General features: G+C 38.6%; 1 protein-coding gene and 1 long non-coding RNA gene across 3 annotated transcripts in view; one reads left to right on the top strand and one right to left on the bottom strand.

Moving 5' to 3' along the window:
• plxna2 (plexin A2) overlaps positions 1 to 22,144 on the top strand; it is a 219,066-nt gene that overhangs the window by 128,212 nt on the left and 68,710 nt on the right. The window contains exons 6-12 of the mRNA XM_016464872.1: positions 9,505 to 9,628; positions 11,616 to 11,769; positions 13,489 to 13,585; positions 18,295 to 18,409; positions 19,929 to 20,129; positions 21,237 to 21,333; positions 21,698 to 21,897. Of these exons, the coding sequence (XP_016320358.1) occupies positions 9,505 to 9,628; positions 11,616 to 11,769; positions 13,489 to 13,585; positions 18,295 to 18,409; positions 19,929 to 20,129; positions 21,237 to 21,333; positions 21,698 to 21,897 (988 nt within the window). The remainder of the gene's footprint in view (positions 1 to 9,504; positions 9,629 to 11,615; positions 11,770 to 13,488; positions 13,586 to 18,294; positions 18,410 to 19,928; positions 20,130 to 21,236; positions 21,334 to 21,697; positions 21,898 to 22,144) is intronic.
• The window catches only part of LOC107671872 (uncharacterized), a 16,808-nt gene continuing 16,034 nt past the window's right edge, over positions 21,371 to 22,144 (bottom strand). For both annotated transcript variants that reach the window (XR_001632264.1, XR_001632265.1), the window contains exon 4: positions 21,371 to 21,380. This is a non-coding gene — a long non-coding RNA (uncharacterized LOC107671872). The remainder of the gene's footprint in view (positions 21,381 to 22,144) is intronic.

The raw sequence follows: 22,144 nt of genomic DNA, 5'->3' as shown, positions 1-22,144 counted from the left end.
ACGTTTCCAGAACAACAGGCAACCGACATTACTGCGTTCGTCATCTTTTAGTGGTTTTGAGCCGTTGTCTTCTCTCTTGTGTCCTGACTCAGTAGGGGTGTGTAAACCCTCCACTGCCATCATTACAATAATGGCAGGGGTACCTCCCTTGGAAAAGTGCACTTAAAGTAATTTACATGACTCCCGACAGGACAGGGACAAATAATTGGCGAAGCGAGCGGTATTTGTGCGTCTCTGTTCAGCATGGGGCTGTTTTTTTCGTCGGCATGCCGTTAGCGTGGCAGGATTACATTCCTCCATCAGTCCTCTGGGGCTTTCTGCTGTATTAAAGCTCATGTAATAAAGATGCCATTCGAATCTCAAACATACCATGCTGTGCTGTGCAGACAAGCTTATGTATTTAATAATTCACTAGCAAAAAGAACTAAATGTACCATGCTATTACATTGTTTTTTTAACATGTGACATGGTATTCTTTTAAATTAATTATTTGATACATTTTTTTTTTTTTTCAAATGTATTCAATATTTATTTATATTTTTAAATGATTTTTATTTTTATTTTATTTTTATAATTGTATTGTAGCATATTATTTTTAATATTTAAGCTGCATATTTTTAAAGGAAGATATACCATAAATATCATGGTATATCAATATAGTAATCATTCAGTATACCATGCTATATATCAGATTCTCTCATTTTCTCTCCCTCCCCATGGCGAGTGCTTTTTCACAGTCTGTTCTCTTAATGAAATTAACATCTCTCACTCGTTCTAATTCCAGCTCCACACTCATATTTGCTCATTTCTCACTCCTCACGGCCCCTATGGAGTCAGTCCTTCCACATCTGATAGAGCGACAGACAGAGAGAGAGAGAGATTGCTGACACCTACTACAATGGTTTCATTAGTCTTTTAGCCTCTCCTTCACTGCACTGTCTTTCTATTTTTTTTGCACACACTTGAAGGTTTTTAAATAGTTTTTCTGGGATCATTAAAGCACCAAAGCAGATGGTTTAAGAAGAAATAATTATTTAAAACGTCTTTAAAACAACATCAATTTTGCATAAGGCAAATATCTCAGACTTATGTGAATGTGTCAATCTATACAATCTATAATAAGTCATTTTTTTAAAAAGAAGCACTGCATTTTTTTTATTAATACATGTGATGAAGTTATATTTACAAGTTACAAATTTGTAGGAAAATTTAGATTTGAAGTTTTTAGCACTGAAAGATGGTCCAGTCTCATTTCAGTCATTAGATGTTTTCACTACCATTCAAAAGTTTGGTATCGGTAAGATTTTTGAAAGAAGTTTCTTATGTTCACCAAAGCTGCATTTATTTGATCAAAAATACAATAAAAACAGTAATATTGTGAAATATTATTACAAGTTAAAATAGCTGTGTTCTGGTTTAATATGTTTTAAAATGTAAATTATTCCTGTTGTGTCAAAGCTGAATTTCCAGCAGCCATTTCTTCAGTCTCCAGTGTCACATGATCCCTCAGAAATCATTTTAATATGCTGATTTGGTGCTTAAACTTTTATTATTATTATCAATGTTGAAAACAGTTGTACTGCTTAATATGTTTGTAGAAACAGTGATGCATTTTTTTTTATATAAAAAGTCTAAAGGTACAGCAATTAATCAATGAATCAATTAATGTGGCCTTGCTGAATAAATATAGAAATTAATTTCTTTAAAAAAAAAAAAAAAGACTGACCCCAAACTTTTGAATGGCAGTGTATTTATTTATTGTACTTGCCTTGTTTGAAGGATTTTTTTTTACACTAGAAAGTTTTTTTTGAAGAGCAACATTATTCTGCTCTTAGTATGCGAGATGTCTCTCTTTATTCTTACCTCAGTTCAGAATAGTGTGATTTGCCAAAGTTCCTCTAATTACCAGCAGCTGCTGCACACCATGTGATTGAAAGGAGAAAAAATGAGTGAGAATAGACAAAGCAAGAGCATATGAGGCAGCACTAAATCTGCTGGTTTAGACTATGAAGGCAAACAGCATCTGTCTGGCATCTGTCTGGCATTAGACGACATCTCTCATTGGCCAGTTAGGTGGAACTGGGAGGAGACAGAAAAAGGAGGAGAGCATAAAGTTTGCTGTCAGATTTAGGAGGACTAATCTCCTTGGCCCGTGGAGAACACTAATCCTGGAGATGATCTGATTGGCTGAACTCCTTTGATGTCAAAGGCTGGTTTAATAACAGTGATCCAGCAGTTGCTCAGCAGAGATCATTCCAACGGATCCATAATCGCTTTTAGGATTTAGCTCATTATAGAGAGAAAGAGGGAGGTGGGGGAATCTTAGTGCTGATCAGTGTTTAAGGGCAGTGTGTAAGCGCATTTAACATTATGCAATACATGAGTGTTTGGAAAGTGTGTGTGTGTGTGTGTGTAAGATCTCGGCTTGGGTCTTGTTTGCATGGCTGTGGCGGCCGTTCCAGGAGGAAGACGATCTTCACAGCAGGGTTCAGTGTTTGATCTGTGCTATGAGGTAGCATTCGCTCACTCTCTCTCTCTCTGATGTACCTGCATGGACATTCTTGATATGTTGGGTAGCACACTTTTTCTGCCACGTATACTGTATACTGTGCACCGTATGACAATTTTCTTATGCATTGAATGCACAGAGCACAATGTGTGAGATTTTGTGTCCCATAATGCAGTGCACTTGACTTGACCTTCCATGTTCAATTCAATTCAAGTTTATTTGTATAGCGCTTTTCATGATGCAAATCGTTGCAAAGCAGCTTTACAGAAAATTCAAGTTTCTACATTATATTTAGTAATAGCTTATCAGTGGTGACTATCTCAAGTTGATGTCCATATGGCAGAAATGTACGGTAAAAATCAAGCACTTAGGTAATGTCATGTAATGCAAAATTTGTTAGTTTTGTATGTTGTCTGAGGGTTGGCATCATCTGAGGACCTCTGGGGGGTTGGCATCATCTATTCTCAGGTGTTCAGTCATCTCAGGTCTTTGTAAGGGCTGGATCCAGACTGAAGCTTGTGTAATTCCTAGTTAACACGGGATGCCAATCACGGGATGGCGGAAACAGAGAAGGTAATAGAGAAAAATTAGCGTAGCTGCTTAATAGGTAGCCAGTGCAGAGACTGTAAAATTGGGGTAATATGATCATATTTTCTTGACCTGGTAAGGACTCTAGCCGCTGCATTTTGGACTACCTGTAGCTTGTTTATTGAAGATGCAGGACAACCACCTAGCAGTGCATTACAATAGTCCAGTCTAGAGGTCATGAATGCATGAACTAGCTTTTCTGCATCAGAAACAGAGGTAACGTTCTGTAACTTGGCAATGTTTCTAAGATGGAAGAATGCTGTTTTTGTAACATGGGAAATATGATTTTGAAAAGACGAGTTGCTGTCTAATATAACACCCAAATTTTTGACTGTAGAGGAACAGGAGGAAGTAGAGGAAGTAACAGTATATCCGTATAGATGCAAATTGTAATCTACGAGATTCTGTGTACTGTTTTTTGATCCAATAAGTAATATCTCGGTCTTATCTGAATTTAATAGGAGATAATTATTGGTCATCCAGCCTTTTACATTTTTAACACACTCTGTTAGCTTAGATCATTTAGAAGTTTCGTCTGGTCTTGTTGAAATATATAGTTGAGTATCATCATCAGCATAACAATGGAAACTAATCCCGTATTTTCTAATAATATTACCAAGGGGCAACATGTGTATTGACAATAGCAGATGGCCTAGGACAGATCCTTGTGGCACTCCATACTTTACTGGATTTAATTGAGATGATTCCCCGTTTAAATAGACAAAGTGATAGCCATCGGAAAGGTAGGATCTAAACCATCTTAAACCCTGCCCTTGAATATTTTTGTAATCGATCTATGAGTATGTCATGATCTATAGTGTCAAATGCAGCACTAAGGTCAATTAAAACTAGCAAAGAGATGCAGCCTTGGTCTGACGCAAGAAGCAAGTCATTTGTAATTTTAACAAGTGCAGTTTCTGTGCTATGGTGGGGCCTGAAACCCGACTGAAATTCTTCATAGATATCATTTTTATGCAGGAAGGAACACGATTGAGCAGACACAACTTTTTCTAAAATTTTAGACCTAAACAGAAGATTTTAAATGGGTCTGTAATTTGCCAGTTCACTAGGATCTAGTTGTGGTTTCTTAATAAGAGGCTTAATAACCGCCAGCTTGAATGGTTTTGGGACGTGACCTAGAGATATCGACAAGATAATAATATTGAGAAGCGGTTCTTCTGCTACAGGTAACAACTCTTGCAGTAATTTAGTGGGTACAGGATCTAATAAACATGTTGTTGGTTTAGATGCAGTGATAAGTTTATTTAGATCTTCCTGTCCTATAGTTGTAAAGCACTGCAGTTTTTCTTTGGGTGCAATGAATGAAGCTGAATTACAAGATGCTGTTGATTTTGTTATTGTATTTCTGATGCTATCTATTTTATCGGTGAAGAAATTCAAGTCAAAGTCTACTAAACTGTGAGGGACTATTTAGTTCGGGTGACGTCTGATTATTGGTTAATCTAGCTACTGTGCTAAATAAAAACCTTGTGACAAATGAACCAGAAAAAAAAATTATCATCTGCAATTTTAACAGGAATTATAATATTTAGATTTTCAGGCCTGAAAAGGTTATGGAAATTAGTACAGTTTTCAAAAACGTAGTGTAAAAGTTTTAATTTTATTATTTAATTGGATGGAAATAATTCTAGAGTAAATTATATTTACTTATAAATAATTTATTATAATTTATTAATTTATACATTCATTTATAATTCATTTTTAAATAATTTATTTATTTAAATAATTACAATTTATTATATAATTTATAATTAATGTATACATTCATTTCTTAAATAATTTCTTAATTTGTTTAATTTAATTTATAAATGTATCAATACATGCATTTTTAAATTTTAATTATCAATTATAATTCAAATTAATGTATACATTAATTTATTAAACACATCTTATTTAATAAATTATATTTTGTTTATTGTTTAATATTTGTATTAATTATTTTATAATGTATTAAACGTTTAATAAAGTCATGCATCAAACAGTGATATCATGTGATAATAATATAGCATACTGTATGTTTGTCATGCAGAATTTATCATTGCATATTGAGTATTTTTTCACATACTATAATATGCAGGACTCTAGTATACGATTCCAATTATATAGCCATAGTTTTTGCAAAAGATAGGTGGCGTGGCAAGTGGCAACAACCTTGGGTATGACTGAACATCATGGCTTTTGTTATCTTGAGTTGTTACTTTTCTTACTACTATCAAAACCTTATAAAGTGGCAGTCTGAGGGATCATGATCTCATTTCACAAAGCAGTGACCTGATGGTGTCTTTTCTTTAGACTGACATTTGAAAAGTATAGTCACAACATAGTCCATGAAAATTCTTTGGCAATCAACAACACAGCTCATCACTTCATCAGTTCATCAGTTAAATGTCATTGATATCTGCACACGTTCAGAAGGATTGCTGTATAGAAGCTTAAACGTTCATTCAAACAGCGATTATTGTTATAACAATCATACACTGCTCATTACATGGCCTCACCGTTTACTCCTCTGTCTCTTTAATGAACTTAGATGGTGCTGGTCTGTGTTCAGGTTATATGGGATTGGTGCTCAGCTAAATAAATTCCTAATTACATATTGATCTGGAGGAATGGAAGAAGATTCACCCTCACGGGCTGTTTATGAGTGAATTATTTCACCTGTTGGACAAATACTGGGGCAGTATGGAGATGAGAGATCGATTTACACTGGTGCTGGGTTTTGGACTCTTATTGTATTGTCTCATCTCGTCTCTCTAGTTGTCTCGCCTCACCTCCTCTCCTTGTACCATCTGCTCTCCTCTCATTTCCTTTCATCTCTCATCTCCTCACATCTCATCTCTTCTCTTTTCTTCTTCTCTCATCTATACTCAACTAGTCTTGACGAAAACTAGTTTTTTCATCTCATCTGAACTTTTGTTTGCTTTACTTCTCTAGTCTCATCTCATCTCGACCCTTCTCTTTTCATCTCTTTTCTTCTCATCTCATCTTCACTTTTGTTTTCAATTTTCATCTCTTCTCGACACTTCTCTGTTCATCTTTACTCGTCTCCTCTTCTCGTCTCTTCTTGACTGTATCTGTCTTATATCTCGACCCCTCTCATTTTTGTCTCATCACATCTCAACTCTTCTCTTTTCATCTCATCTCAACCCTTCTCTTTTTATCTTATCTCATCTTTTCTCTTTTCATCTCATTTAACTTTAGCCCTTTTCTTTGCCTCATCTCATTTGGACTCTTCTCTTTTCATTTCAGCTCAGCTTTCTCTTATCTCCACTTCTCGTTACTTCTTTTTTCGTCTTCTCATCACAACCCTTCTCTTTTCATCTCTTTTGTTTTCTTCTCATCTCATCTTCACTCATTTTCAATTTTCAATTATCTTTGTCTTTGCGTCTCATCTCATTTTTTGGCTCTTTCTCATCTAATGTCTTCTCTTTTCATATACTGTTGTGTTGCCTCTTGACTCGCCTCTTCTTTTTGCCTTGTCTATATCTTGTCTCATTTTGCCTCGATCCTTTACTTCTCGTCTCTTCTCCTTCTCCTCTCATCTCGTTTTTCACATCTCATTTTTGTCTCCCCCTCTCATCTTCTCTCTTTTTGTCTTTCGCTCCCTTTCCTCTCCTCTTGTCCTATCTTTACTCATCTCATCGTCACTCTTCTGTTCTCTTCTCCATCTCATCTGAACCCTCCCGGGGAGGAGTTCACAACACTCCCACAGCTTTCTTCTCAGCTTTATTTTAAAAGAGAGACATTTCTTCATCTATAAAACTTCCCGTCTTCTCCTCCTTCAGAGCTTTGCTAGATAGCAGGATAGAAACAAAGGAAAATATTTTCCTGTCATCTGTCTCCTCTCGTCAGTGTGTGTGTCGAGTGTGTAAGGAGAAGAAAAGACACTGTAATTGCCTGTCTGGTGCATGGGGCTAAAAGCAGACGGTAGAGAAAAACCCAAAGGTTAACCCACCACCACCATTACCCTCCTCTGTCTCTCGCTCTCTCTCTCTCTCTCTCTCTCTCTCTCTCTCTCTTACACGCACACTGAAAGCAGGTCTTTCATAAATCTTAAAGCTTGTCACACATACAACCTGTAACATATTACTATACCACATTTAAAATATCAACGCTTATTCATAATTAACAGCAGTATGTCAATAGCTTTAGGTTTTTAGTGTGTCAATGCAAAGAGTTTAGTCAGTCACAACAGCTCATTTGCATATTAAAGGTTGCTGATATTAAAGCTAAAACAACCTGTTTAATTCTAAGGCCCAGAGAGGAGTCAAACTAAAAAAACACATTTTGGTGCAACAAACCTTGACTTTAAGAGAATATGAATCATATTGTATGTGTGTGCTTGTGTGTTCAGGCATTTTCTTTGATGTGTGTACAGCTCTCTAAGCATTTCATTCAGGTCTTTAGAGGACCAGGGTTGTCGAGAGGCAGAATAAACCCCTCTGGAGACAAAACGATGTGCACTGGGAGCACAATCTCTTCATTTAATGAAAGAGAGAGAAGAGGTTGCCCACTAAGTACACACACTTACATGTACACACACATTATAATGGCTGTCTCCTGGTGCCATGGCAACGCAGCATCCCGAGTACACCCACCTCCTCCTCCAAAATACACTTACATGTACACACATATTATAATGGCCGTCTCCTGGTGCCATGGCAATGCAGCATCCCGAGTACACCCACTTCCTCCTCCAAAATCAAACCTGGTGCCTGGATTTGGTGGTTCAGAGAGAGATGCACACACTCGTGCAGACAAACCCACACCCACGTTTTCAGACAGTGAAGTATGCACAAGCCGTCCCGGACATCTGAAAGCACATTAAGTGTCATTTCTTCCCCCCCAGAGCATTAGACATGTTAAAAAAAGACACGGCAAATTGCAAGCCTGCACGCTCTTTGTCAAAGATAGAGGAGCAAAGAGAGAGGGAGGCTGAGTCAAAACCAAGTGACAGGCTGAATGAGTGTGGTGTGAAAAGTAAAAATAACAACCCTCAGATTTGCAGACGGACAGTTAGATTTATAACTGTAGGATGGATCAGCCATAGCAGTTTCTGTTAGTCTATGTGTAAATGCAACAAAAAAATTTAATTGTGCATCAAAAAAGGCATTTTCCTATCCATCAGTGCTTTCTGCTACGTAAAAAAGACTTTAAGAGGAATAAGAGGGACGTAATCTCGAATTATACATGTATAAGGTATGAACATTGTTGGCTTGTGACAGTAATGACAGCTTTAGTCATGTGATGTCTGGAATTAGAAGTCACTGATTGCTCTTTCAGGGAGAGTGATGGTATGAAAGTGTTCAGCACCAAGGACAGCAGCCTGTGTGAAAATGAACCACACTTAAAAGTCAAAGGCATACACTACCATATTCAATACTATAGACTAGAGTAATGGCTACTGAAAATTCAGCTTTGCATCATGGAATAAATTACATTTTAAAAAACAGTTGTTTTAAATTTTAATAATATTTCGTAATATGTTGTTTTCACTGCATTTTTGCTCAAATAAATGCAGCCTTGGTGAGCATGAGAGACTTCTTGTAAAAATATTTGAAAAACCTTGCCAACCCACACTTTTAAATGTAGTTCACTGGGAAATAAAAAAAAAATGAAAAGAAAGTTATGGAAATTACAGATTATTAATTCACCATCGTGTCGTTCCAAATGCATGCGTTTTTCTTTCCTCCAAGGAACACAGAAGATATATTGGAGAATGTCCAGTGTTCTCTTTTTCATAATGAGGACTGTCAAACTGCAAAAATGTGAAATATTCCCCTCTTTTATAGTTCTGAAATCTCATTTATGCTCATTTGTTGTGCCAGATTTAACTTCATGGTATCAAACATCATTGGTGTGTCTTGTCGTTGACATGAAATCAAGTGTGACACATTTTAATGCAACATTTATGAATTGAATGAGATTTGAAAATTCTGGCAGAGAAGACCTTCAGCAAATAATGATTTAAATTTCTGCCTTTTATGCAAAGTTTTGCTTCAGTTTTACTGTATGGCTTCAGGCTCCTTTTTATCACTTTAATATTCTTTTTCCTAATGTCTGGAGTTATTATTATGCTGTATATATTTTTGTATGTGTTATGTAATTGTACAGCACTTTGCATCAACCCGTTTAAAGTGTTTTAACTGTTGTTTTTACTTGACATGAGGGTGAGAAAATGATGAAAGAATATGATTTATCTAGTGAATATTCCTCATAAATTCATTTTATTTTTGTTTATTGGTTTGTTAAGCATTCATTAACTTGATATGTGCTCAGAGAAGGGTTATCTTCTACTGAGTTTCTGCCAGATTAATAAACATCAATCTTTGTGGTTGTCCCAATATTTTCCCAACTAACGTCTATGCACTCTCTTTCTCTTCTAGATGTTCTCAAAGGGATCGTTGCGAGCGGGCAAACGAGCCTTACCGTTTCGCCGCCACACTGAACCAGTGTGTGAAAGCCACGGTGTACCCAGACAGCATCGCCGTGTCTGAACCCAGCATACCGGTGAGACCATTTACTCACAAGAACACAAACACCTTAACAACCTCGAGGTTATGTTGACTGAAATACAGGAGCACGGATTCCTTCTAGCGAGAAAAAATTTGCATGAATTCGTTTTCAGTGCGATGTCTAGATAAACAGTTTTGGGTTTTGGAAAGTGTGTGCTGTGTGGGAGGGCTTGAAGAGCGAGATACCTGGAAACAGAGGCCTTTGAGAAAGGTATATGTGTGGGTGAGATGCCAAATAAGCATGTGGGCCAGAGTAGGAGTTGCATTCAAGAAGACAGAGACATCGATTCAGGGCTAAGACTCTTGTTTTGGACATTATTTTTTGTTTTACCCTGCTAGATGCTTCTTATTTTTCATGCAAAAAAAGTACTATCTCAGGCATACCAGGAAGTTTGAAGGTATTCACCTTGGTTAAACTTCCCTAGGAATGTCCAGATGATTGATAAGAGTCCCTGTACCACAGCTACCTGATTAAGATAATGAGGCGTCCGGCTCTAAATTAGATGTTTCTGTCATGCCATAGCGCTCGACAACATGACAACAGGGTCACCGCTGTTCGGCGCGTCGGACGATGAAGGGAAACCATCACCATGACAACAAAACCCATCCGCACGGGCGCCGGAGGAGCATGAAAAGCAGCAAAAACAATCAAATTACCCTTATTAGAAATGCTAGCAACAATTAGCCCTCCCTGCGCATCGGCAGCCGTGACGAGAAATGAAAAAAAAGCGCAATGAAAGGAGCAAAGGCAAAACATAGAGACACCAATCATGCCTCGTCGGTGTTGTTATGGTCAGACAATGCTTTATAGCAAGACAATGCCTTGTCTCGATGTTTGAGTACAGCCTGTGTATCTACAACGAATAACAAGACAGCTAATTAGCAACTCTGTAGCTATCGCTCTCAGCGCACTAGCCTAAAGAGTGCAGAAAGGAGCATCCGTGTGGTTTTGAAGTAATTAGATGGCATATAGACACTGGAAAATTCAAAAGAGAGGGCAAAAGTCAATTAGATGGTCCGAACGTAACCTCAGAACTATTGAAAACGATGTGGTAAAAGCAAAAAAGTTAGCCACGCAATCTTAACAAATGTCACAGCAATAATTGTCCTCTCCTTCTGTAGCGAGAAGACCAGCCTGCATGTGAAATGTGTGTATTTATAGCCTGTGAGCTCCGTCCTGTGTCACCGGTCCCCCAGAGAATGACTTCAGAGGGCCATATGTGCTTTGAGAAGATGTGCGAGAGCATTCGTGTGAAATGCAAAGATAGAGGAAGAACGGATGGATTGTTAAATGCCCTCTTTGAGCAGGAGTCTTTATAAGGTTAAGTCTGTAATGATGGCTGGAGTTTATGCTGTGTGAGACCATCTGGTGCGTGCTGCAGAATGAACTTTGCCCATGTGAGAAGACTGAGGTTATTTGATCAGAAATAAACAGCTTCTTTCGGAGCCATAGCTTGGTGGATAGCACTCATGGTTCAGACATGTAGACAGTGGTTTTCGTTCGAGTACTCATCTCACCCACTCTCTATATTTTTATATATGTTTTTTTTTATATATATATATATACATAATAAAATAAATTCTTATATAAAATAATGTACAAAGTAATATTAATATGAATAGAGAATAATTGTTACAAGTCCAATAAAATAATTATAAATCATAAAGTACTTTTAATATACTAATAATATTAACATAATAAAATAAAATATTAATGTCAGTTAATTAAAATAATGTATTAATAAAATTGAATGTATTGTAAAGTACATATTACTATATTTTTAATAATTATTTATAATAATAAAACTAATAAAGTATCTATAATGCTAATGTAAATATAAATTAATATAAATTAATAAAAAACAAATAATGAAATTAATTTGTCAATATTGCTGTGAACGCACATCCAGGAGTTTTGGTTTTTTTTGTTTTGTTTTGTTTTGAAAACTCCTGTTCTAATCTGATCTCTTTTCTTCATCTAGCTGCTGGTGAAAGTGACAGATGTTCCGGATCTTTCCGCTGGAATCACATGCTCCTTTGGGAACCTGACGGAGGTTGAGGGCAGAGTGGATGGGAATCAGATTCTCTGCACTTCTCCCGCTGCTAAAGATGTTCCCATCATCCCCACAGATCAAGGTATTTATTCAAACTAGACTATTCAAACTAAACCTCCATATTGCCGCACTATTTTATACCCCCATAGATTTACTCCTTATATCTCCTGCTCTCCATATACTCAACTTTCCCTATCAATTGGCATCTCTTTTGTTTTTTCTTTATCCATCCGTCTACCTGTTCCCCTCAGGGAGGTGATCTCTATTCTCTTGTATAGATGCTCTATTAATAGACCCTCCCTAGCGTACCCAGCAGCCTCGCTTCCTAATGAGGGCTTCATTCATGCTCTCACACTCGAGCCGCACCATCGATCCCACCGGCCACGTACAACCACGGCTCTAATGAGCCTACACCGACCCCGGGTCGGCCCCAGGGCTACAGGCATGCTCTCAGACACACTTACGCCCATTACAGGTGACAAACCCTCTGCCCTCTCCCTACCCATAATAGCTCCAGGGAGGGAGTTCTTCCTGAACGCTGATCAACAATCGGGTTTAGAGTCATCTGTGGTTATGAATTTAATCGGGGATCGGTTCACAGTGTGGAAAACCAAAAGTAGAGGATCCAGTTCCGTGAAAAACCGCATGGTGTAACTGTATATGTGACTACAGAGGTATCGTTTAAGTATTCACTTTGTTGGCGACGCTTATACAGCAAGATTACACAGATTTTTTAAAAAGCTAACATTCGTCTGCGGGCAAATTCCTACATGTGCTTTCCGTCTAACCTCTGTTGGGAAGCAGATGGCCGCATATGCAGCAGAAGTTGGTTGTGATTGTCTGAATCACAATAATCCCCTCCCAGCTCACAGTAAATGACAGCTCTGTTTACCCACAACCCCCTTGCTCTTGTTGGGGGGAGCGTTATCCAATCAGTGGCCTCCCTCAGGTAAATGTCATCTAATCCCCCGGTGCCTCATATTTGCCACGTCTCTCTTGACTGAATCGGGCTCGATAGGAACATATGAGCATCGATCATGTGTGAAAATACCCACTCATTGAGTGGTGGGTGTGACCAATTCTATTCCTAGTTTATTTCCAATAGCTGCAAGGCATGAGACGGTTTGGCATTTGGGAATTGCATGCCAGTTATTGTCCTTGGCATATGTGCCAAAAACATGTTTAAAAAGCCAACTTTTACCCTTCAGTCCGTTCATCCCTGTTACGAGGCGTGGAAACAGGTGCGAAGGAGGGAAGATGAGAGGAAGTGGTGCTTTCGGGTCACGGCTGACTCCCACACACTGTATGCTAGCTGAATCGCTGCCTGTTTAGGATGGAGCTCGTGCTTATTTGAGTATGAAGAGCTGGCCGCTTATCGAGCGCGAGCGTTTGGTCTGAACGCCGATCGGCATTCTCCACACAGCCACCCTGCCAAACGGGATTGGCCTGGCTGGTGTTTTGCGGCGCTGCCAGCCGCTCCTCCGCCATTACATCGACGCTGCCGCCCGCGGCCCTGTTTCACATTAACAGCAGGGCTCAGCTGTGTTCTGTGTGACAATAGCATGTCTCCACAAAAAAAAAAAAAAAAGCCAAATATGCTCATATCGGTTTGGATGCCACGCACTGCAGAGCTGCTCGAGGCTCTGCTTGACTGTGAGAATACGATGCGAGGAATGCCAAATATTAATCAGAAGACAGCTTGAGCATGAAGCAAGCTGAAAAAAGGGTGGCAAACCAAACACAACAGAATGCGATGTGACAGAAATTTTCTCATCTCTTACTCTCTTGCTCTCTTTTTCAGACTGGTCGGGTGTCGAGCTCAGACTGAACTCGAAGGAAACAGGTCAGATGCTAATTAGCACAGAGGTGAAGTTCTACAACTGCAGTGTGCACCAGCTGTGAGTATACACACACTTCATTTAACTCATTTCCAGAGCTAAGAAAAATTGCATGTGAGAATTTGTTCATTTTTCTTCCCTTGATGGGTTTAATTGAGCAAAAAAAGGCTCAAATGTCCATCTTTACAGGTTTTTCTTTTGAGAAAATACATCAGGAATCTCTCATGTCTCTGATAAAGCTCAGATTTCAGAGTCCTAGAACATTTCTTGTCATTTTATGATTTTATGGTTCTAATTTTATTGCTCTTTTTGATACACTACCGTTCAAAAGTTTGGGGTTGGGAAGATTTTTGTTTTTATGTTTTTTAGAAGAAATCTTATGCTCACTACTACAGCAGCATTTATTTGATCAAAATACAGTAAAAACCGTGATACATTTTATTTTTACAATCCTTTGATGAATACAAAGTTCAAAAGAATAGAAAATATTTTGTAACATTGTAAATGTGTCTAATGCCATTTTATATTAAGTTAGTGCGTCCTGGATTTCATTTTCTTTCCCAAACATTTGAATGGTAGTATAGCTCTTATTTTAAATGAAGTGAAAACTTAAGGAATTATAGGAAAAATGTTGCATTGGCATTTAAACAAAACACTAAATGCATGTTTGCTAAACTGCTTAAATAGCTATTTGGCTCCTAGTTAGCATTGTCTAATGGACCATAGAGTCTGTAACACCAGCAGAAAGGGAATGTTTTTTCAGAGCAAGAGCAAGTTGTTTTATTCAAAATTATAATTAGGATTAATATAAATTTTTATTAAAGATTTTCAGGATAACCTTTTATTTTCTTGGAATAGCATTCACTAGAGAATCTGTAACAAAAAGTCCAGGAATGTGACTTTAGAAAATAAATAGTCTTTGGTTAAATTGTTTGACACTTGTTGTTTTTGATTGCATAACTCTTGTTTGGCGAATGTTGTTCAGCACTACGACTCAATCGGAATTCTTTTTCTGATACATCATGAGATATATGATGTGTCATACCATCTACCCAGGGGCGCGTTGCTGTGATAGTTGTCTTTATGATGTAGGCTATTCATCCCACATACGCAACCCTGTTGATATTTCTCTCACTTTCTGTGTCGTAGAGTGTCAGCGTTGTGTCACAGCACTCAGCCAGCTCACTCCGCACGCTGTGAATGTTTCAAAAGTGTTACGCAACACGGAAAAACTGAATGTTTCGGGCCCACAGGCATTTGATAATATTCAAAGAGTTTATCAAGGCTGCGTCTGGCAGCGCACCAGATTCTCGCAGCGAATTTGAACTCTCCAAATCGTTTTTTGCAGGACGCCAGTGTCACGTCCCTCCCAGGCTACACTTTTCCGTGGCTGGCGAGGGCCTTGTGGCTATAAAAAGCATCCATTATGGCAAATGCCGGCTGATTGCTTGACATTTCTCAAGTGTCAAGGCTGAGATGTCTGAATTGCTGAATCTAAGTGTGCTGTGGGTTTGGTGCTCCGGCTGGAGGCATCGCTGTCTGTCACAGTTCAATTCCACTTCATCTGCTGTGATGGCTGATCAGAGAGGATCGAGTTCGACTGCATCTCGACTCTCCAGGAGGCCCGCTGATAAACAACCGCTTGTGTCTGAGCAAGCTTTGTGTCTTTGTTCACGCCGCGCCTCCAAACTCCCCTCGTGTGTGTGTTTATGTGTGTTTTAGCGTATATTCGTAGCCTCTCGTGTGCGTTCGTAACCACATCTCATAAGCGTGCCTTCTGCGGAGAACAGATGCTGCTTGATGCAGGAGATCACAGAGCACTCCAGTAGCTGGAAGCTTTCTAAAAGGCTCAGGAAGAGGTAGCTTCCGAGGGAGCTGATTGGCTGGCGCCGAAAGACTCGCCCCCTCCCCATTCCCATCGCTTCCTCGCTCTCTCACGGCCGTGTCACCCGAGCATCTGACAGATCTGGAACTAATCAAACAAACTCTCTGTATCCAATCCCTCCGAACACGCACCCCTTGCGTGTGAAAGACCTCACACCGAGCTCCGTTGGCCCTCTGTGCCAGTGCCACAGGGGATTATGGGTAGTCTGAGTCAGAGTGGCCCCTCCTTGTGTGTTCAACCTGGCTCAGTTTTTGGCATGGTTTTCCTCCCACACTCCCTTTCACTTCAAATGTTGTAAAATGCTCTAATTTATCTTGAGTTCTCAATATAGTGATTAAGTACACCGTGGTATATCGTCTGATTTATATACAAATCTCGCCCGTCCAATCAGGTTGGCCCATCTGAACCCAGTGGCCCAATGGCAAGCCGGCTCTGATGAATATTTTAGCATAAATCCTGCATAATTTAGCTATCAAGCAGAAAACACAAAATCTTGGATGCCAAAGTGCTGTGGAGGTTTAAATCTCCGAGATTCCTCAACATCAATTATATGTTCCTCTGCAAATAGAACGAGGCCTGCTCGCTCTATCATGGCTTTACTTCTCAATTGGAGGGACTGGTGTAAGTGTTTTATTGGAACGTGTTGGTATTATGGATTCTGGACGTGCTCTTTCTCGTAAGCTGTGCTCATCTGCATATAAATGATGAATAGAAAGCTTTCCGCTGCAGGCACGCACACAGATACATGCAAACACACATGCTCGTAATATATGGCCATCTCATGGTTTGCCCGCTGCATACTGGAATACTGATTATACAGCTAAATAGAGATGGCGCACAGGAAGTGAAGCGATTCAGGGATCACAACCCTGGTTTATCTCAATTTTGGCCTTAAATTAAACACTTAACCTCATGTTGCTCCCGTGAGATGGTGCTCGCAATTAACGTACCGTGAATCGCTGAATAACAACCAAAAAAAAAAAAAAAAACAGCTGTGCATTCAAACACTTGTCTGTAATCGGTAAATTCAATAATTGCCATTTTCCCTTAAGTTGACTGTTAACGCCTTTACATGAGTTTGAAATACCATGTGATGATCCATGGTTAATAAAAAATGTATTTGATTGTTCTGAACCAGTTTAAGCAGTTTTGGTGTGAAAAAACATTTTAGAGTATTTTACTGTCTTGGCTTTTTGTCGTTATTCAGATGTTGAAATCAGAGTCATACGTTCTGTATTGGGCATAATACAAAGAGTTTTTGGTGCACACTTTTATATAAGATATGTATATATTAATCTTCAACAGTTGTCTCAGATATTCAACATTTTCCAATATTCAGAATAATATAAATATAGCATTATACTTGCAGGATATAAATATTACAATTAATATATAATATTATACTTTTCTGTAAATATATATTTTAATTTAACCCCTTAACTGTCACTCACATTTTTGAACATAGACGTGAAAGTGCACGATCCAAACTTAAATTTGTATAATTCATGAACGAAAACAGTTTGTAACATGATATTGATGTGCCATTTTCATGCTAATGCAATGTTTGATTTTAAAATGGGTTTCAATGGATGAATTTTGAGATTTAAAGTTTTCAATTGATATATAATTTCTGATGATTTCTAAAGTGTGATAGAGAAAAAGGCAACAAAGAAGACTTTTTTTGACAAAGGTCAGAACTCCTGTTATGATGTAGATTTTTGAGGTGCACTCTTGTCAAAAATTTATCTATTACTTTTCCTACATAATTTTTAACAAAAACATTGGTAAAATATATATTTAGGAGTCTTAGACCTTTCCAACGATATATAGTTTGTCATGATTAGATTAGGATTTAATTGTAATATAGTGAAGTAAACTTAGGCGTCCCACAGAGGGGACGGGTGACAGTTACTTTTATTATTTATTTTATTTTTGGTAACACTTTATTTTAATGTGTCCTTGTTACATTTTGTAACAAGTACAAAATGTAACAAGGACTATGTACTTACTATTATAATAACAATAAATTATGCATAATTACAAGCAAGTAACTAAACCAAACCCTAATCCTAACCGTAGAGTAAGTACATGTAGTTGATTAATATCGATCAGTACTTAAATGTATAATTACACTGTAACAAGGACACCTTAAAATAAAGTGTAACCTTATTTTTTTATTTAACCGTTTTTCTGTACCATTTGGGCTAAGTTAACACAAGTTATTGATATCATAAAAGGCAAAACTATTTTTTTTGTTTAGCAGCACTGGACTTGTACTTCTCAAAATGACTCTCTGCTAAATGTCCATTTGACCTATAGACTAGACGTTTCGTTTTAGAAGGACTATAAAACACAATTACTTTTGTTAACTGTTATAATACTTAGCATCACAATTATTGCAATTAGAATTAGATTACCAAGATCATTCCATATTCACTCAGGCAGTCCACTGTCTCACTCGCAGACAATATAGACCTAATGCAAATCATATGTCATGGCATGACTATGTCTTATTAAAATCTGTATGTCTCAGTTCTAGAGTGATAATTGTACGTCTGAGTTCTAACCTTTGCAGAGCCGCAGTACATCTGTATGAGAGTTTCAGTGGCACAGTGCTATCCAACGGCACATGCAAATTTCCGCAGCACACTTTTAATTTATTCAGCATTAAGCCACAAAGGTCAAGGACACAGCAGTGCTGGTCTCAAAGGCACAACCTGCTCCCCATTGCTAATCTAAAACCCAGAGCTACGGTTTATGCTGACTACTTTCACAGTAGCCTCAAAAAAGGGCTTTGGATCATAAATCAGGGACTTCATGTGAGTGGTAGTAATACTTTATTCTATCTCTCTCTTGCCTGTGCACGCTCTTTCCATCTGTTTAGGTGTCTTTCCTGTGTGACCAGTTCCTTCCGCTGCCACTGGTGCAAATACAGAAACCTCTGCACCCACGACCCCTCCAGCTGCTCTTTCCAGGAGGGACGCGTCAACGCCTCAGAGGTACACACACAAACACACACTGTGTGTTGAGGTTAGAGTCTCTCAGTAGCAAATCTGCAGGATCACAAACCTCTGGGGAAGAGCTTCCAATAATAGCTGCTGAAAAGTGTGTGTGAAGTCGACGGTCACCTCGCTAGAGAGAGAGAGAGTGTGTGTGTGTGTCTCTCTCTTGCCTGTGCACGCTCTTTCCATCTGTTTAGGTGTCTTTCCTGTGTGACCAGTTCCTTCCGCTGCCACTGGTGCAAATACAGAAACCTCTGCACCCACGACCCCTCCAGCTGCTCTTTCCAGGAGGGACGCGTCAACGCCTCAGAGGTACACACACAAACACACACTGTGTGTTGAGGTTAGAGTCTCTCAGTAGCAAATCTACAGGATCACAAACCTCTGGGGAAGAGCTTCCAATAATAGCTGCTGAAAAAGTGTGTGTGAAGTCGACGGTCGCCTCGCTAGAGAGCATGCGTGTGTGCGTGCGTGCGTGCGTGCGTGTGTGTGTGTGTGTGTGTGTGTGTGTGTGCATTTGCAGGTGTTCAGCTGATCAATGTGCTACATTACACCCTGTCAGGTGGTAAACACACTTGCTCACCCTCTCACAGCGAGCAATTAGCAGTCGATATCCGGAATATTCTCCCTCACAGCACACACAGACTTCCCACTTATTCACACACAGGCATATGCACAAAACAGGCAAAAAAATCCTTACGGTGCACCATCACTCATGGTGTGTGTACATGTGCATTTTCATGTGTTCAGGCTTGCATGTGTATAACTGTATGTTTGTGTATCTTTGTGTGTGTTTTTAACCTTATACTTTAGGGAGAAAATTGCTGTCCTAGAAGTTAGCTAAATATAACAAAAAGGTTATGTGGACATCTTCAAGGGCAATAGTGGTTTATAAATAATACGTTATTTATTTATTTATTTATTTTAACTTTAAAATTAATAAAATTTTCATATATAAATAAAACAAAACAAAACATTTATTTTTTTTATTAATTTTAATTAAAAAATATTTCATTAACAACTTTAAGTGTATATAAATGAAACAACGTATTTGCACAAATTAAGTTGTACTTAACTGAATGATGCAGCATTTATTTAATAAATTTTTTTTTTGTTTTTGTTTTATTATTATTATTATTTTTTATTTTATTTTATTTTCCAACAGGAGTGTATGCCTGCAATGCGCATGCCTGCTTACATAGAGTTGTTTCCATGTTTCTGGTATTACTTAGGGATGCCTCTCACAGGCTGACCTACTGGCGTACATCATCTCCACACACAGCTTTTAGAGAGTAACACATCAACGTGCTTTTAAAGAGCACCTAAGGTTTCACTGTGTGTGTATGTGAGCATGGGGAGCATGTGTGAAGCTGAAGTGTGTGCATTTCTTTGTACACTGTATGTTTCTTTAAGACTCTATCAATTCAGATTTCATGTTCTCTACTCGAATGGTTTAGGATTTTTATGCGTGTGCATGTGTTTGTCTTGACTACCTTTTCACCTCTCACTCCTTTAGGACTGTCCTCAACTGGTCCGCTCTGAGGAGATCCTGATCCCGGCTGGGGAGGTGAAGCCCATCACACTGAAAGCCCGGAACCTTCCACAACCTCAGTCGGGTCAGCGCGGCTACGAGTGTGTGTTACACATACAAGGAGTCACTCACAGAGTCACGGCGCTCAGATTCAACAGCTCCAGTGTGCAGTGCCAGAACAGCTCGGTATGTGTTTGGGTTTGCATGGCAAAGATCATAATGAAATTTCAGTTATTTCTCTTAGACATCAATAAGATTTTATTGAAAACAAACTGAGACTTATCGTTAAGTCTCCTGCTTTTCTCTCATGAGAACGAGTCCAGAGTTTCATAAGAGATCTCAACAGTGTGTTGAGATTTGCTAGGATACAGCATCTAGTGTATAATTGAAACTTAAAATAATTGAAGATCTCGGCATTACCTTACTCATTTTTTCATAAAATTCTTCCAAGACCAAATTATCTGAGCTATACTTACCAGATTGGTTTTGTAGCTACAAGCTGTGAGAAAAAATCCTGAGTTTCAGAAGAGATCTCAAAAGTCTCAAATTGAGCTCATATTTGCCAAGATATTAAGTAATCGGATTCTTTCTAAACCTAAACTATCTGAGCTACACTATTTACATTATTTTAAAACACTATACTCTTACTGTACAGCAGCAGTTGCCTCATTTGTTTCTCCTAAGGAAAAGCAAAGTGGATACGTACAGTGCATTAAATGTATCTACTATAATCTAAGCTATGAAAGAGAGCAATTAATGCCTCAATTTGATCTTAACCTAGTTCCAGAAAAGCACAGTTTTTAGCTAATTAAACACTGGTTACCTGTTTGTGATGTTATATTGCACAGAATCGGGAAATGAGCACAGCCAAGATATATTTTGCATTTCTACCTCCACCTTTCACTCTCTTTCAGTCATTATCTTTCAAACGAACACACACACACACAATGTAAGTAGAGATGAAGGCAATTAGAGCTCAATGTCCAAGCTGTAGAAAATAGGAGTGTTGAAAATCTTCCTTATTCCTCAGACTGATGATGCAAGTCTGGAGTAACTCAATAAGAGCACTAATACAGTCAAACTACCTCTCTTTCGGTCTCTTTTTCTCTCTCATCTTATTTGCTTGTGTACTTTGCCATTTATTTGTTCACTGTTTGGCTGCATGTTGTAATTAATAATTGACACAGGCAAAGAGTAAATCCAATAAAAAATGTCATAAACTTTACATTATCTCAGCGTTTGCACTGTCAGGAAAATGTTGCAAGCTCTTTCCATCTCTCCGTCTCTCTGCAGTATCTGTATGAAGGGATGAGGATCAGTGAGCTGCCGGTGGATTTCTCAGTGGTGTGGAATGGAAACTTCATCATTGACAATCCTGAGAATATCAAAGGTAATAATGTGTTTTTAAACCAAAACTCTATAACCTGTCTAACCCTCCTAGAATCATTCTGCCCTAAATAAAAGTTGAGGTGATTGATTGGACTGATTATTATTCATTCCATGTTTTTATAAAAAAAAAAAAATGAAAGTCTGAAGCTACTTTTCTCATGCTCAGCAAAACCTCTTAAGCATCACGGTTGTGCTGAGCTTCATGATTTCATCAGTCTTCATACGTTTATGATCAATAGCTCTACTAAACTGTCAGATAGGTCAACCTAAGTCAGAAAACTTTATAAAAACTTTTACACCAAATAAAATCCTTATTGCAGCATTCATTTAAAAACACTTTACTAATTTCCACATGTATCCCACAGTGCACCTGTATAAGTGTGGCGCTCAGAGGGACAGCTGCGGCGTGTGTTTGAAGGCCGAGAGAAAGTTTCAGTGTGGTTGGTGCAGTATGGAGGGCCGCTGTACCCTACGCCAGCACTGTCCCATGTCCAACCCCTACACCAGCCGCTGGCTTCACCTCGCCAGCACGAATGTCAAGTGCACCAACCCTCGAATCACTGAGGTGGGTCACATGTACTATACAGGACTCATTCTGTTTTTCTGTAATACTTGATTTCATTTAGGGCACATATGGCAGAAATATATCTAAGAGATCATGTAGAGTCAGCTGGCCATTTTCCAAAAATATCTGAATGCTGAATGCCACAACTGACCAATCAGAGTGAAGTGTTCCAGGGATCTGTAAAATTATGTGTGTGTGTGTGTGTGTGTGTGTGTGTGTGTGTGTGTGTGTGTGTGTGTGTGTGTGT

Source organism: Sinocyclocheilus anshuiensis, unplaced genomic scaffold (assembly GCF_001515605.1).
Source record: "Sinocyclocheilus anshuiensis isolate Anshui unplaced genomic scaffold, SAMN03320099.WGS_v1.1 scaffold1089, whole genome shotgun sequence".
In the NCBI taxonomy this organism is placed as follows: Eukaryota; Metazoa; Chordata; class Actinopteri; order Cypriniformes; family Cyprinidae; genus Sinocyclocheilus; species Sinocyclocheilus anshuiensis.
This window is presented reverse-complemented; position numbering and strand designations above follow the sequence as displayed.